This window comes from Dinoponera quadriceps, unplaced genomic scaffold (assembly GCF_001313825.1).
Source record: "Dinoponera quadriceps isolate SergipeBrazil2010 unplaced genomic scaffold, ASM131382v1 scaffold3, whole genome shotgun sequence".
Lineage (NCBI taxonomy): Eukaryota > Metazoa > Arthropoda > Insecta > Hymenoptera > Formicidae > Dinoponera > Dinoponera quadriceps.
In genome coordinates, this window is record NW_014554293.1 from 2,185,837 (window position 1) to 2,201,861 (window position 16,025).

The following is a 16,025-nucleotide window of genomic DNA, read 5'->3' on the forward strand; positions in this document are numbered from 1 at the left end:
CCCCCCCCCCGCCCTTGACTTGCTCCGAGGTCGCCTCCGTGTCGTTTACCCGCGAATCCACCACGAATCTAATTATATGTTTACTCCTTCCCTGCGTTGCGCTGGAAGTATAGACCGCCGTCTAGAAACCGAACGAGATTTGCATGCACGGGTTAATACTCATACATCGTAGATCGGGTCAAGAGGAAGATGTAATTTTACTTTCCCGTCGAAGCGTGATATATTTCTTCACGTTTCTGGATATGGTATTTACGTGATTGTTAAATTAGATATCCCTGTTTATGGCTCTGTGCTCATCGTTTGCTCGTCGTAAATCGAAAAACCGAGAGTTATCTGAAATAATTAATATTTAACCCCTCGACTGCGCGCTCGACCCTGTGCGATTTTCAGACACGCGTATCCCTGGTAATCGTGCACGCTAGAGTTGTATCCAGGCGGATTCGCGTTTTCATCGCGTTTTTCCTTATATTCTCGATAAAGTAAAATATTCAGGCGAAAACATAATTCTATTCTACAGTGTTCAATTTTTTACAGACTTTTATTCTAGCATTTTTGCAAACCTAAAATAAATGATAACACGAATGACCCCTGAGTGTGCCGGGGATTAAGACGCCAATGAGATGTGTGCACGATTAGGGATACGGAAGCTGCACACGTGTGCACACCGCTCCGATAAATCGCACGCGAGACTCGGCAGAGATCGGACGGAGAGGAGCGCGTCGCTCCGAGGAATCGCGAGTAAATCGGCGCGAGTCGATACGGGGCCTCTCTTCTCGCCCTCGATCGCCGTGTCGCCGCGGTATCGTGAAAAATGATCGCGACTCTGCCGGCGGATGCGGCCTCGTCGGACGTCAGCGCGATAAATCACGCTCGATTCCCCGCGCACGTAGCTCGCGGTTCGCGAAAAAAATTCCTCAGGGCGTGCAGCGCGACGCGCGATATAGCCGCGCAGCTCGTTTATCTCGAGCGTCCTATCGACACACGACGATCGTTTATGCGATTCGCACTCGCTCGCTCGCTTGTTATAAGTGCAAATAGCCGCGAGTGGCGTAAAGTTAAGCGCACGTGAAGGCAACGCGCAGCACGCGCGAGCAAGCGAGCGAACGCGGGACACAACACTAGCCGTGTGCATAGCAAAGGCGTTGAAGGCGCAATTAAGATAATTAATCTAATACCACGGCCGCGCCTCGGAGCGATACTGCTACCGGCGCTCGCATAAATCCCGGAGAGCCTCGTTTATTGCGCCGACCGGCCGCGTGAATTATCGCCGTGGACGAGCGAGACGCCGCCGCCGCTCGAGAACGCCGGTGCGTCGGGGCCTTTTGATTTCCTTCGACACAATACTTCTCTGTCTCGCGGATCTCCGCGATCTCCGCACGATCGCGCCTGTTTTCCGCGCGCGAGTGACGGCGTCGATGCCGATGCGCGCGCCGTTAACGAACGTGATATTTCATTCGCGTGGAATTCCGTGCGCTGGAAACATTTTTCTTTCCCTCTTTTCTCTTTTTTTTTTCTTTTTTTTTCCACGAGAGGCTCATCTATAGAGAATCGAGACGCGCTTATTCGCCAGCTCATTCGCAGTTCGCGGGATTATTTTATTCGAACTAAGAGAGCAAGAGAGCGTTCTTTAGCAGGAGTAAGGATAGACTGTGCTCTCTCGGTGTTTGCGAAAATTCGGACCGAGCTCGCGCAGAGAGATTTTTGCGCTGATTTCACGCAAGGAGGATATGTTGAGAAGTAACACGATAGTATATGAGAAATTGACATAAAACGTTGACACTGTTTGTAAGTAGATTTTATTTGAAAGTAATGTATTTGTAGCGTTGAATGTAACTAAAAGAAAATACCAACACAAAGTCTCCAAAGAGCACAATCATGTTATATTACGTTGACACACGGCTGTGTTGGAGAATGCGACGTCAAATTTTTAATAAGAACCGATTTTAACACAAGAATAAAATATTCTTTACTGTGTGTGTCGCGACGTGATATTTATTTATTAATTTATTTATTCTCGGGAACGCATCTCTTTCGAAGAAAACCTGTTACATTAATACGACAATTTCGATGCAGTTGAATATAAATTCTCACTAATAATAAAAGAAATGTTCAATAATAAAGAGTAATGGATTTTGTAAAAAAATGGTCCGCTGACATTTTTGTGTTACTTTAACAAGGTGAGTATATTAAAAAGTAATACATTAACAAGGTGAATATGCTAATTTAACATATATATGTATACTTCTTAACATACTCCCCATATTAAAACAACGCAGAAATTTCGGAGAACCGTTTTACTAATTTTTTCACTGTATAGGGAATGAAATAAGAATTGATCTAATCTGTTGGCGTTATAGGCATGTCGCGAACAGGTTCAAGACATTTCGATTTTTATGGCGTTTGCTGAAACTTTACTTGATTTGGTTTTGAATGAACGTCGCGTCCTTCATGAGTGCGTTTCCCGTTGTGTCCATATTTTGCCTGGAAACTATCGGAAATGACCTAGAAAGGAAAGCTATCTAGAATAAGAGTTTTCAAGGCCAAGGTAACGTGCGTTCGACTCTGTCTGAATAATTTGTCGACGCATTGAGACATGCGCAACACGTACGCACGGTGCGCTGAGAAAATCGCGACGAGGTCTAGCGGACGGTTTAGCGTCGAAATGACTACTGTCAAAGAAGGAGGTAGCTTTATCACCGGCCCTTTCGTTATACCTCTCGGAACCAATTATAGCGAGCTGTAATCATTGGGCATTCGCGTCTCGAAAGATCGTCAGCTGACGTAGGCCGATAAATCACATCGAAATAGACGGAACCCGTTTACCCGGTGGCCGCGCTCAGCTAACGTTCCGCAACGATTGATAACTCGCCGACCACGCCTTTCCATAAATCAATAATCAATCGAAAAAGACGAGGGCACACGAGGGTAGTTTGTTCAGCGTTACGGAGATTTGTGGGCGAAGAAGCCAAGTCAGCGCGCGCGGGTAACGATTTTTCAGGAAAAGGGGTCGGGGAGGGAAGGCGCGAAGTGAAAGTGGCTTGCCAAGATTGCTAACTCCGCGTCGTTGTTGCAGAAGGCAGGCGCTATTGACAGTATCGGGCGGCGGTTCCCGTTTGACGACGGGGGGACCACCATCGCCGGACAAGCGGCGCTCCTCCAACTCCGCCACCGACCTCATGGACGACGAGGACAAGCTGCTGGACGTGGTGGGGCCCGATACGCCGCACCCGGCCCACCATCACCGGGAACGGGAACACTCCCGCGAGAGGGACGACCGCGCGAGCGAGCGAGGCGAAGGTAGCGAGTCGTCCGGGTCCGAGAGCGGCGGAGCGGGTCCTACGGGGTCGGAGGGCCCGCGACCGGACGTTTCGGTCGGTCCTCCGCTTCACCCGCCCCTCTTGCCGTATCTCTACCCGCCGGTACCCGGACTCTATCCTGGTCCCGGCCATTTGATACCACCCAGCCCTCTGGGACTCCACGGAGGAGTGACACCCGGGATGTTGTTCAACGCCCAACTGGCCTTGGCCGCTTCCCAGCACCCCGCGCTCTTCGCACACTACCCCCATCCCTTGGCCAGTCCGTTGCACCAGCTGAAGGGCCACCGATTCGCACCGTACACGCTACCGGCACCGTCGCACGGTTCCGCGTTCGAGACCGTGACACCCGGCAGCAGAACCCTGAGCCCGAGGTCACCGCCGCCGAGGCCGCCGACCGGCTCGCCGACGCCGACCGGTGGCGGCACACTCACGTCGACCACTTCCAGCAGCTCCGCCGGTGAGCTCAAGTCCATCGAGAACATGGTGAACGGGCTGCAGGAGAAGAGAAGAAGAAGTCCTAGTCTGACGCCCGGGCACAGGGGCGACGACGCTGGCGGAGGGAGTCCGTGACAGGAGAACGAGCCTGTGAGCAGCACGAAGGACGACGACCCCGAGGACGAGGATCGCGACGAGTCCGGTGACCCGGAGGACCTCCTCTCCGCCGACGAGAGGGAGCCGGACTCCACGTCGGAGCCGTCGTAGCGGAAGGAACGTCGGCTGGTCGGTACTCGATTCTGCATGCCTCCTCGTCCGCGGACCGCTCTCGTCGTCCTCCTCCTCCTCGGCTCGCTACGGTTTTGCCCCCTCACCCCCCACCCCCCGCCCGGGATTCTCGCTGGACGTGTCGGAGCGGGAGCGGGGAAAAGGCCGGACTCTTATACTACAAAGTGCAATTTTATTTCCGGAGTGGCGCCGCGCTCGAGGTGTGCTCGCGAGTGTTGGCGGCGGCGGCGCCCTTCGTGCTTTCGGGATGGAAGGGAAGTCCCACTTCGCGTGTTTCCTGTATCTGTAAATAGACGACCCCGGCGATTCGCGAGAGCACGATCGCGCGTTAGGAATGTGCGTCTCTGTTGAAGGACAGCCTGGAGAAAGAGAGAAAGAAAGAGTGAAAGAGGGAGAGAGAGAGAGAGAGAGAAAGGGAGGAAAGCCGGACGGAGAAGCAAGAGGTGCGTTGGACTCGACGCGGACGCTGCGCTGATTACGTTACTGTAAATTAAACGAGACGCAAGGGTGAGTGCGGCAGAAAGGTAGCGAGAGGAAAGACGAATGAGTGAAAGTGAGAGAGAGAGAGAGAGAGAGAGTGTGTGTGTAAAGAAAGAGGAGGAGAGATTGAGAAAGAGAGAATGAGAGGGAGAGAGTGAGAGAGTCTGCTAGCGCGTATCCGTGTCCCGTATGAGTCTACGTCTACCTGTGAATGTTAGGTCTTAAGACAGGAGAACAGAGAACGATATTGCAATATAAGAGCACCTCCTACTATTTGCAGCCCCATGTATATATGTACCCTATAAATATATATAGTGATATTATATATATATATATTATATTATATATATATATTATATTATATATAAATATTATATATATATAAATATAAATAACACATCTACTCTCTGTACTAATTATTAAATATATTACATGATAACGATTAGAGACGTAAACACGCATAAACGCACGCTGCCCGATTTACGCCTCGAAAATTGCAAAGGGAAGAAAAAGGTGAAGAAAAAAAAGAGAAGCAAGCAGACGTAAGGAATTCCAAATCAGAAGAGCCACGGGGCCGAGTCGACGATTCCGGGAGGAAGGAAGCGCGACCGCGCAAACCGCGGATCGATTCACCCGGGGGGAGGGAGTAGGCGCCGCTCCCGCGCGAAAATATTCTCGTTCTCGACAGATCCTACGTCGCCGTATCCAGAGATCCGCGTTCTTCAAGAACGCGTCGGAGGCAAGACCGTCGGTGGGAACGGCGCGCGACGGTCATCGGCTATTACCACTTCCGGCGCGAATTGTACGCTTTTTTTTACGAAAAGCGAGGAGGAAGCTCCTCGTCATCCCGCGCTCTCGATGATCTTCCTCGCGACTTTTTATGGATAATCTCACTCTCGACCTTTCACCTAGTAGATTCGAGGTAGGTCGGGCTCTTGTGATCGTCGCTTATCGTATCGGTACCATTTCACACGATCGCACGAATTACTTCGCAAATTTGGGGAGAACTGCATATTTGCGGAGGAAACAATACAATTCGCTATTGCACTCGCGTCGTGCCATCGTGAGATAAATCAGGCGTCATGGGGCCGGTTTAATTTACTTCACAAAATCAACGAACGATAAAGCCCCGCAGCCCTCCGAAAAGGAAACAATCTCCGGAGGAGATTTCTCCGCGACGGTTCCTCATCGCTCCCTCACCGCCCGTATATTTTATAGCAAAGGACCAAAATTTCACCGCGCCGACTGAGCAGTCCGACCGAGCCCGCAATTTGTAATGAACGAGTAGCGATCGGTGTAAGATAACTATTAAACGTGTAAGAACGCCGAGCAACGATTACAATCAGCTCGCGAGAGTCACTTTAGGGAGCAGAGGGGGGGGCGCTATCGCGAACACAACTACACGTCGTACGTAATACAATGGAAGCGGTCTGAGGAGAAAAAGAAAATACATGACGTCCGGGATAACGGTGGATAACGGTGATTCAAAGCGAAATCGGGCGAGAACGGCCCGCGGGGGAGAACGGAACGGCGATTTTTAAGGAGAGAGACATCCGAGAATGGGGAGGAGGTCGTTTGTGACGCGCTTCTGACGAGGCGAGCGAGCGACGACAATGCGCGATGGACTGGTGAACGTGGCGCGCCTCGAACGACAGCTGCGGCCGACCAGCTCGGGAAATCAAGCTCGGTATTATTTCGCACCGATGGAATTGTCGTCGATCATTCCGCCGGTATCGCCCGAACGACGCTCGGACTCTTCCCACTCGGATCCTGAGGCACGCTACGTCGTAGTCATAGGCCGATCTCCGCTCGCGTCCACTGCAAATCCAAGTGTGTTATTTTTACACGCATAAACGCATAATCTAGAAAAATCTGACACACCGGACCGAAGCTCCTTTCACAGGTTTCGTGCCGTTTTCAGTGACGTCATTTCCAAATCGTATTAAATTATAAGTTAACGCATGTTCAATCGTATGGCGTGATTTTGAATGGTAAGAAACGTAAAGAAGGAGCCCCAAGCAAAAGGGTCGCACTTGGATTTGCAGTGTCTTCTGCGCGTCTTCGGCCCTGTCGAATATCGTAAAACGGAGCTAAAAAAGCTCGAACGGACCCGTCTCTAAATCGATCTCTCGTTTTCAGCGAATTGATTCTCATTTTCGGGTAACAGCGAAAGGTAAGTCGACGGCGATCGGGTTCGGAGGCGGCTGGTCGCTTTGCACAATTAAGTTACGTTGCACCGCGTTTATGCAAATGCCAACAGAATAGTCGCGATCCGAAGTAGGTGGCTGACCGGGGTACTTCCGATACGTGAGCAATTCGCAAACTTTGCTTTCTAAGACGTCTAATAAATGTCAATTAGTGCCGTTATAATTATATGAATATATATTGATCATTACCACAGAGGCAACTTTTTCCCGTATATTCGAATATATTAACTGAAACGAGAGAATATCAATCGACCTTTCGAATACGATTCCGATCAGAAGCTTCGCTCCATTTTACGATACCCGTTGTACGAGAGCGAGAGCAACGTCGTTGTAATACGTCTGTAAATCCGAATCGATTACGAGAGGAAGCGAAATATTGTAAAATCCGAAAGCAATAATCTTCGAGCGGAGTCGCGCGCTGCGCGACTACCGCGGATGAAACTGATCGGTTCGGCTTATTTTAATGGGATAACCGCGGTCGACGGGACAGCTAGAGAGAGATCTATCGGCTTGGCGCGAAATTCGCATACGAAGATTCCCGACGAAGCGACGCCCGAAAGTAGATCGAGATTAAAAAGGTCTTTCTCGGAAATCAAAGTTCGACTCGGGGCCGTATCGTCGAGTATCATCATTAACTCCGACCGTGATATATAATAAGCAGAAACTCGGAGACTATTCGGATATAGAAATTCGGTAGAGGAGGACTGCTGTTATTTAATTTATACGTACCAATCGGGAGAAAGAGGAGCCGCCAACCGAAGCCGAAGCCGCGCCTGCGAGTCGTGCGCGCGCGCGCGGGCTGAATATTTTCCACGAATCTCATGGTTTGTAATATATAACGCGATCGTTCGTTTGTTACTATTTCTTAGTCCGTTTTAGATTTGCACATAGAACTCTCGGTTTTAACGAGCTCTGTTCATTGAGGAACGTCCGGCGCGTGCGCGCGTACATTGTACATGTTTATGTTACACCAGCCTGTTGCCGAAGCTCCTTCATAGATTCCGAATACAATTTGTATCAAAAGAAAACAATTCGGCGAATGCGCAGCGAGAGACGAGTGTATCGCTGCGTTCAGCGTTAAATGTACGGCGTGGGTAACGAGCCGTTCCGGTGCGGAAGTAGAAACAGATCGATAATGTACAGACACGATTGGACAGGCAAGTGGATGAAGAGAAAGACTTGTCGCGTTCTTAACTCGAGTTAAGTTATTTGTATGGATAAATGTTACTCCCTAATTGTATCATACGTATTATCAATTTAGTGCTGTGATGGTTCTTAGTGAAAGTTAGTCTATGGACGAAGAGATCGTGTACAATATTAAGTCACATCATAAGGCGAGCATTAATTTAACATTCAAGCCCGCGCTCGTGTAATCTCGAAACGCTAACCGCATATGAGACATTTTTTCTTCGTCCATCTGCTCCTTCAATTGTAACACGATTCGTTTGTGTAATACGACGAGTTCATCATAGTTCGTTGGAATTTTATTAGGCAGCTACGCAAAAGTGCGAGAGAGGAGAGGGAAGATAAGGAAATTCCAGCACGGAGTCAAAGTCGCGTCTAAGTTCTCTCTCTCGGATCTCCGAATCTTCGAGAATTTGCTCAACCCTTGCCCATCATTTTCGTGGCTTCCTTCGATGCACGGTCCTGCGCTCGAAGCGACGCGAGCCTCATTGTCGACGAGAAAAACAGGAAATAGCAATAAAAAAAAAAAGGGAACGAAAGGAAGAGAAAAAAGGAAAGAAAGATAGGAAAAGAAACGGGCGGCCCAGGCGTGGCCGCGTCAAACATGAATCTAACTTCTTACACGAGAATCGTGATATTCCGTGGCTTGTATTGTATATTGTACACTCCCTAGACTCCCCTCCCCCCGGCCCCAACTCCGTTCCTTACCCCATCATCAAAGTCCCTCCGAAAAAAATCCACGTGATTATAAGAATTATATATATATATATATATATACATATATATATATTAATTTAAAAATACAAAAGCACCGTGTGTACTTTCTTTTCTTCTGATCCGCGCGAAAAAAAAATATTTCGCTGGCACAGCAAATTTGTCAGTTGTTATACGGACGACAAAAGATTTGTTTGAATAACAAAAAGATTTCTCAAGAATATTAATCGCTATTTGCTGGATATACGGGGCAGCAAAATCACATGGTTACGTCAACTGAACGTTTTGCTGCAACAGCAAAATTATTTCTGCCGCGTAACAAATCCTTTTGCAACAAGTCCACATGGCAACTGAGAAGTTCGCTATGCCCGCGAAATATTCTTTTCTTCCGTGCACCTGTACTAATCCGCAGGAAGCGAAACGCTCTCTCGCGTAATTCGCGAAGCGTGTAGTATACATGACGCGCACGATCGGCGTCAGTCCGGACGGGCAATATCGGCGCCTTATTGCCGATAAATATACAAACATATCGCGACGGGGTGAATTTACCGTTGCAGAATTACATCGCGCACGGATAGTCTACGCGAAATAGCTGCGATACTATTCTTTAATGTCGTCCGGATGCCGTCGCTGCCGCGCCGGTCGCGTCGTTAGAGATTGGCGGCGCGCTTGTTAACGCCCGGCCGATTTTCCCCGCCGTGTCTATTCGCTACATCGCGCATTACGCATAATTTTCATTTCCCATGCTCTCGCGTCGGTGCACGCACGCCCGTTGATAATTCCGAAACTAATTCTAGAGCGGCCGATAAAATAAGCCGAAGAAGAGAAATAATCGAGCGCTATACGGGAGCTATCGGGAGCTATGAAAATATCGTTGCGATGATCATTCGATGATTATTAATATGCGTGATGTTAAACAAATAACGTAACATGGTCCGTGCTTATGAACGCGCAAGCGGCCGGTCTCTCGTAACGAAGAAACTTTTGATTTCGCCGCCTCTCTTTAATGAGAGAAACCGTTTTTCTCTTGCCGGAAGATAAGTACGCGCGCAAAAGCGCGCATTGGCGGCGCAGGAATTTTAATCTTTCGGCCGATCGGCCCGGCGATTGTAATAATTACGGTTCCGCCAGTGTGAAGATACGACGACGCGCGCGCGCGCGCGCTGATCCTCCTCGCAAAATAAAACAACGGAAAAGAGCGTAAAGGAGCAGCGAGCAACATTTCAGTTTCCGTTCCTCTCGTGCGCTCTTCTTCACGACCAAAATCGTATGGCGCCGATTAAAAATTTGCAAAGCTCGCGCGCTCTTGAAGTAGGCTGCGTGTAAGCTCGCGCGACAACGTGTTGCACAAAAACATCACGCATTCCTGGAACGGTGCAAATTGATGGGATATCGAACTAATTAGCGGCATGAGCCTATTGTTTTTTTTCCTTATTTTCTTTATTTCCAGGAAAGTGCCTCCCATGAATTCGCACCGCCATCGCCGAAGTAAATTTCGATGATTACGTAGATAAAAAAAACCTAATGAATACGGCCTCGTTTGAAGTGAACAAACTAGTAATTCTTCGCAACGAGACAATTAGAGGTATTTCATGGCTAATTACGCGGCTGTGTGTATAAGTTTCGTCACATCATAGCTCATACCGCGTTGCGCTTTCGTGCAACTGCGACGCGCATAATTCCGCGGCAGCTCCTGTCTATGCAAACGTAATACACTTCACAATGGCGGAATGAAGTACGCGTGCAAATCACCGTGCGTGAAATACGGTGGAGGAGAAGACGGTATCGCACACATGGACCCCATTTATACATTTTGTGCAATTATTTTATTAATAATTAATATTTTAAATTGACAACTCAACGATTACATTCGTAAAGTGTTATTTAAACAACGGAATAAAATATTAAATAACAAACGAAACACTCAAGTATATAATAAATAACAAACAAAACATTCGAGTATATTTGTGTGATAATATGCTCAAGTTTAAGAAGAATGAGGAAGTATATGCAATTAACTGCTAAAATATATCTTGAGAACGTTTCCGAAATGCTCGAAAGTAAAAATGCGTTATAAAGACATACGCTGTAACAAATGCCGGCTATTACGTATTATCAGCATATTATCGTCACTGCGGCAGGCTACTGAGCAAATTATCCCATAAATAATAAAGTTAGCTTTCGTCAATTAATAACGGAAATATCAAGGGAGGGGTAATACTTACAAAAGCTATAATACCACCTTTTCCTCGATCGTTGATGTTGATTTATCATAAATAATTTCACATTTTATTCTCTTACGCACGGAAACCTGCTTGGAAGGGGCGGTGTCCGAAGAAAGTTGACCGCTCTGTTACCGTGTTTCGACCAAAGGTTACCTCTTCCTCGTAACGCGCGTCACGCACTCAATACGTTTCCCACGGACGTTTCTATCGTGCCGTATGAATTCGGCGAGAAAAAGTTCCACTTCTCTGCCGGTACGCCGCGTGCCGGTCTACTCCGGCACCGTTATCGCCGGACACCGAGAGGAGGCATTTCGTGATTCCTCGATTATCACGGCAATTCGGAATGTTTGCATTTTGCGGCGACTTTCATGTCACGTAAGCGCTTTCGCGGAACGATGAGTAAATTAATATAAATAAGGCGAGATTAGAGAAGAGGACGGAGGGAACGACGATCGGATGGCGGCTACTTTATTCCACGACGACCGCCGAGGAGACTTTCGTGTCGCAGTATGCTAAACCACCACGTAGCGAGGGGGGAGAAAGAAGTCGCCCGGCAGCGACCGCGTTCGGGAATGCGAATGACTGTATTATAATAATAAATTGATACACGTGATGCTGGATATTGCGTTTTATACGGTCATAACGCATGTTCTCGTCGCAATAGTAAAAGTCACGCATGATAAAGCGACTTATGGCGCTTAACCGGAGGACGCAATCACGGGGAGGACGTCTCAATTATCGCTCGTCCTGATTTCGCCTGACATATTGTTCAATCGCGTATTTTCGCGAAGAGAGGTCGACGAGAGGTGGATCGACGTGTGGAGTCCAGTTTTTTTCAGCCAAATTTACCTCGTTAAACCATTGTGAGACCCGAGCGGTATTCGTAAAAGCGCCAGTTCCGACCGACGCGCGATACACGGTACGTCACTTTGTATACGCGCGGCAGACAGGTAGGAAAGGGCTAACGATCGTCCGGATGAAGCAAAAAGGCGGCAGGCGCTATCGAACATCGTCCGATTTTTATTAAGGCTTCGCTTCCCGATTTCATCAGAACGGGCCGTTAATGAGCCCGTGAGTAATCGACGCGATCACGAAAGCCGTTCGTCTTTTCGTTGTGCCGCGTCAGAGAGTGAGAAGGAAAGACGCAGCCCGAGAGCGATCGGATCTCTATAGGTAACGTAATAAGAAACTTTTAGAGGGGACTATTAATAATTATAATATTATACATATCAATATGCATGCACATGCACACACACAGAAAGAGAGAGAGAGATAGAGAGAGCGCAACGTATGTCTTCCTAACGCGTATTCCTCGAAAGAAGAATTCGATTGAACTCAACCGACTGTTTCGCTCCGTGTCGCAAACTATCGACTGTTCATTATTTTCCGATCGGAGAGCATTTAAATTTGCATAGAATTGATTTTTGCAATTGTGCTATCATCGTACGATGACAGAGATTACGGTATTAGAATATAAATTTAAAATCCTAATTTGCGAGTTTACGTGATCTACGATTGGACGAAGTGGCAGCGTAGGAAGGGAGAAGGATTGGTCGATGGTACCAAGCGTATAGCGCGCGCATGTTCCGTTAAGAGAGGAAGAGAGAGAGAGAGAGAGATCGGTTTAACATCGTTTATAAATTATTCCACGGAGATAGCCATCAGCATACAAATTGGTTCACCCAGGACCTCGGGGCTTCCTGTAGAGAGTGCCTGGTACCTTGTCTAGCTTCTCACCCAAGCCCCTTTTTCTTGAAAATGACAGGGAATATTAGAAACATTTTTACGAGTGCGTCATTTATTCCATTATTTTGCAAACAGTTGAACACATCGAACAATTTTTATGTTTTTGCACGAATATCGGAATAATTCTCTGCTTTTGTGTTCAGTCGTCCGCACTTTCAAATAATGCCCGGGCGATAATTGGGCTGCTGTCAAATGTCGTTTGTAGACAAATCAATCTCAAACGTATACGAACTTGGCTTTTGAATCATTTCTACTTACTATCAATCGCGTTCTACACAGGTAAACAATTTTGTGTTGAATTTAACACATTTCGCATGCCCTAAACGGTCTACGCAAATGTTTGCGTTAATTTAACACAAGATGAATATATTGAAGAGTAACACAAAATTAATATCCATAATATGTTAATCGATATTGAAGTATAAAATGTGTTATTTTAACACTTATATACGTTGAATATCGACTCAACACAAAAAATACATATATTGAGATAATATAAACGCAATATGTTAAATTAACACACGGGTGTATTAAAAATTTTACATACAGATTTTAACAAGGATGATTTTAACGCAAATACAAAATTTTTCTTACAGTGTTGTTTTTTTTTAACCAATATTACCCCTAGCATGTCCGTGCGTGTGGAGGGTGTCCACTGAAATATCGTGAAACATTTCTTCTCTCTAGAAAGCGTCTATATTAAGAGCCAGAAGCGGTGTTTCGCGAATGAAGAGACGCAGAGAAAAGGAATCCTGTGCGGACTCCGATTCTCGAGGAGTCTCGATTTCCTCGGGACACACAAGAGAGATTAGGAAGCAATCGGAATGCACGGTGGCCCCCTTTGATCGGCGAACGGACACGATCCAGTGTTGCGGATTCGTAAGCGCTCATCGCAAGGTCCGTGTCCTCGAAGGAATTAGAATCCTCGAAGTCTAGAAGCCGCGTGGTCCACTTGCAGCCCGATACCGACGAGAGTTTAATTGACACCGGGAGGTGTCGCCGCACTAAACTATGCAAAGTGGTCGGCTTTCGTCCTCTGAAGTCTTGACGAGCTGCGCGATCTTCGTTTCCGCTCCCAGATAGCCGACCTGTCGAGGACAATTATCGATCGAAGAAGCACAACGATGGTGTGTTATAGCGCCTGCTCGTGCATAATTTATATACTTATATAACCGCTGGCGAAAAAAAAAGATCTTATAGATTTTAATTTTCGATTTATTTAATTTTATTTGCATAATATATATTTATTGGCGCTCAATCTAACTCGAGAATAAGGATACCGGCTTAGTGTACACGGAGATTATTTATTTGTATAAAAAATAAAAAGCAACGTGTTATCGATTGTATTGAGAAATTTTATAACTTTGCCCACGTGTGTTTCGCGTCGTTGTCTGACGATTATACACCGAGTAAAGAATACTTTATTATAAAATTCCAGAGATTTATTAAGTTGAGTTAAAATATAATTTTAAAACGATGAGACGCGGCAAACTGGGGAACAATTAAGAACTCATCTTAATAAACAAATGTGAAGAAAAAAATATTGCAAATTTCGTACTTATATAAGATAAAGCGGATTATTTTACTTATAGAAGTGTTTTTTTCACCGGAAGAAGTAGAAACCTCGCTTGAAGGCTGAATGAGATTAAAGCGGACCAGCAAATTTCCATGTTAGAGGATTTTTATAGATTATTAGTAGCCCGTTAAATCGAGTTATAGACTCTATCTTGTGTCCAGAAGCGCCGCGGTGAATCTAATTAGTCCTGATATTGCCTTGGATCCGGTTCGGTGATACTGAAATATTATGTGTGATGTGATTAGAGATGCGCGATCCGCCGGAGATTATCGATCCGTGCAACACCAAGAAATATAATGACAACTTTTACATCTTTCTTAACTGAGCCACGGTTAATAGCAATCATAGCACGCTCGGCTATAAAAGCCGACGTAACAATTGACGTTACGTCCTGCGTAACAAACGCTCTAGCGAGTTTTCGGCCAAGTCCGAAGCACGCTCATAAATTGTCCGATCAAACGTTCGAGTTAGGGAAAAAAAAAAAAAAACTATTAAAGATGCGAAATGAGCGACCGTTCCTTTAACGATATTCGGACAACGATTCTCGGGGACACTCCGAAAAAAACTTCCACTCTCTTGAACCCGACGAAGAGCATTGTCCGCGCTTGAAATAACCGACGCTTAATTAACGGCGGTAGGTGTCGTAGCTTTAAGCTATGCAAAGTGTGCGACCGTCGGCTCGTCGGCTTCGGCCTGTGAAGTCGGCCACGTGTGCGCGGCTATCGTCGTCTTTGGCTAGATACACGCCGGCACGGCTGACGTCCGCGGCGGCGTCGACGAGATCGAGGATGATCATCGATCCGAGAAATTAAGGCTCGCCGTTCGACCGGATCGGACGATCCGTTCGGCGGAAACTCATATCGGAATGTATTAATTATTGACGCTGTCGGTATTACGTTTCCCCGACATCGCTCACCGCTGCCATGCATCGTCGCCGAGCGGGAAGCTCGAATTTCTCTCCTCTAAAGCGAGAGAATCTATTCTATACACCGCGGCTCTTTATCTGCGCGACGGGGATCGCTTGCCCTGCGGCAAGCGAAATCCCTCTCATCGCGCATTCCTGCACGTATTAGATCGTGTTTTTCGGACGCGCTGATAATAGAATATCACTCGTGAGAAGTGGCGAAATGGGGAGATCTCGAGGAGATTTTTTCTCGCGAATGTTGGTGTTCGTTTGGAGGTTTAGACACATTGAGAAATCCATTTCAGTTGAGTCAAACCAAATTCTCGTCGTTGGATGTGGGCAAACGAACGTTTTGTTTGTGAGAACCAAAGCTTTGGACCGAAGATTTGTGATTCTCGCAGTCAAAACATTTGCCTGCCCGTATACAAACAAGTATTTTGTTTCAGTCATACTAAATGAGTTTTTCTCAGTACAGGTGGATTCGTAGAGGCAGAATCTCGCTGAAGAAAGTAGGCGGATCGTTCATTCCAGGGTTTGGAAGTCGCGACAAAACTTCACTTGCCGCGTCTTCGAGGCGGTTTCTCGCGACCATCTGTTTCGCGACTCCCTTCGCGCGAGTAGCGGTCGCGCGCGCGGTACTTTTATCCGGCCAGGCGCAAAATACTCCGGAGTCCGGTCTCGTTCTTTCCCTCTACGTTCCTCCTCCTCCTCCACCTTCGTCTTTCTCGGCGACGTGCCGCAGAGGGCGGATATGTATAGCCACGGCGAAGAGGTACACGACTAGAGAGGACGGCTCCCGGTCTCGGTGGATGGACACGGACAGGTCCGCATTGTATTCTGCGGCCAGTAAATCCTCCCGCTCGTAGTGTAAATGAGAGCCAAGAGGGAGAGGACGGTGTCCGGCTGCCCAGAACCAGAAGGGAGTTCGACTCGATCCCCGGCCGCGCT

The 16,025-nt window shown here is 47.2% G+C and overlaps 1 protein-coding gene across 1 annotated transcript in view; it reads left to right on the forward strand.

The window, feature by feature from the left end:
- Nucleotides 1-4,813, forward strand: part of LOC106742279 (optomotor-blind protein) — a 106,208-nt gene extending 101,395 nt beyond the window's left edge. Inside the window, exon 7 of the mRNA XM_014615067.1 lies at nt 3,074-4,813. Within this exon, the coding sequence (XP_014470553.1) occupies nt 3,074-3,887 (814 nt within the window). The 3' untranslated portion in view covers nt 3,888-4,813. The remainder of the gene's footprint in view (nt 1-3,073) is intronic.
- The last annotated feature ends 11,212 nt before the right edge of the window (nt 4,814-16,025 follow it).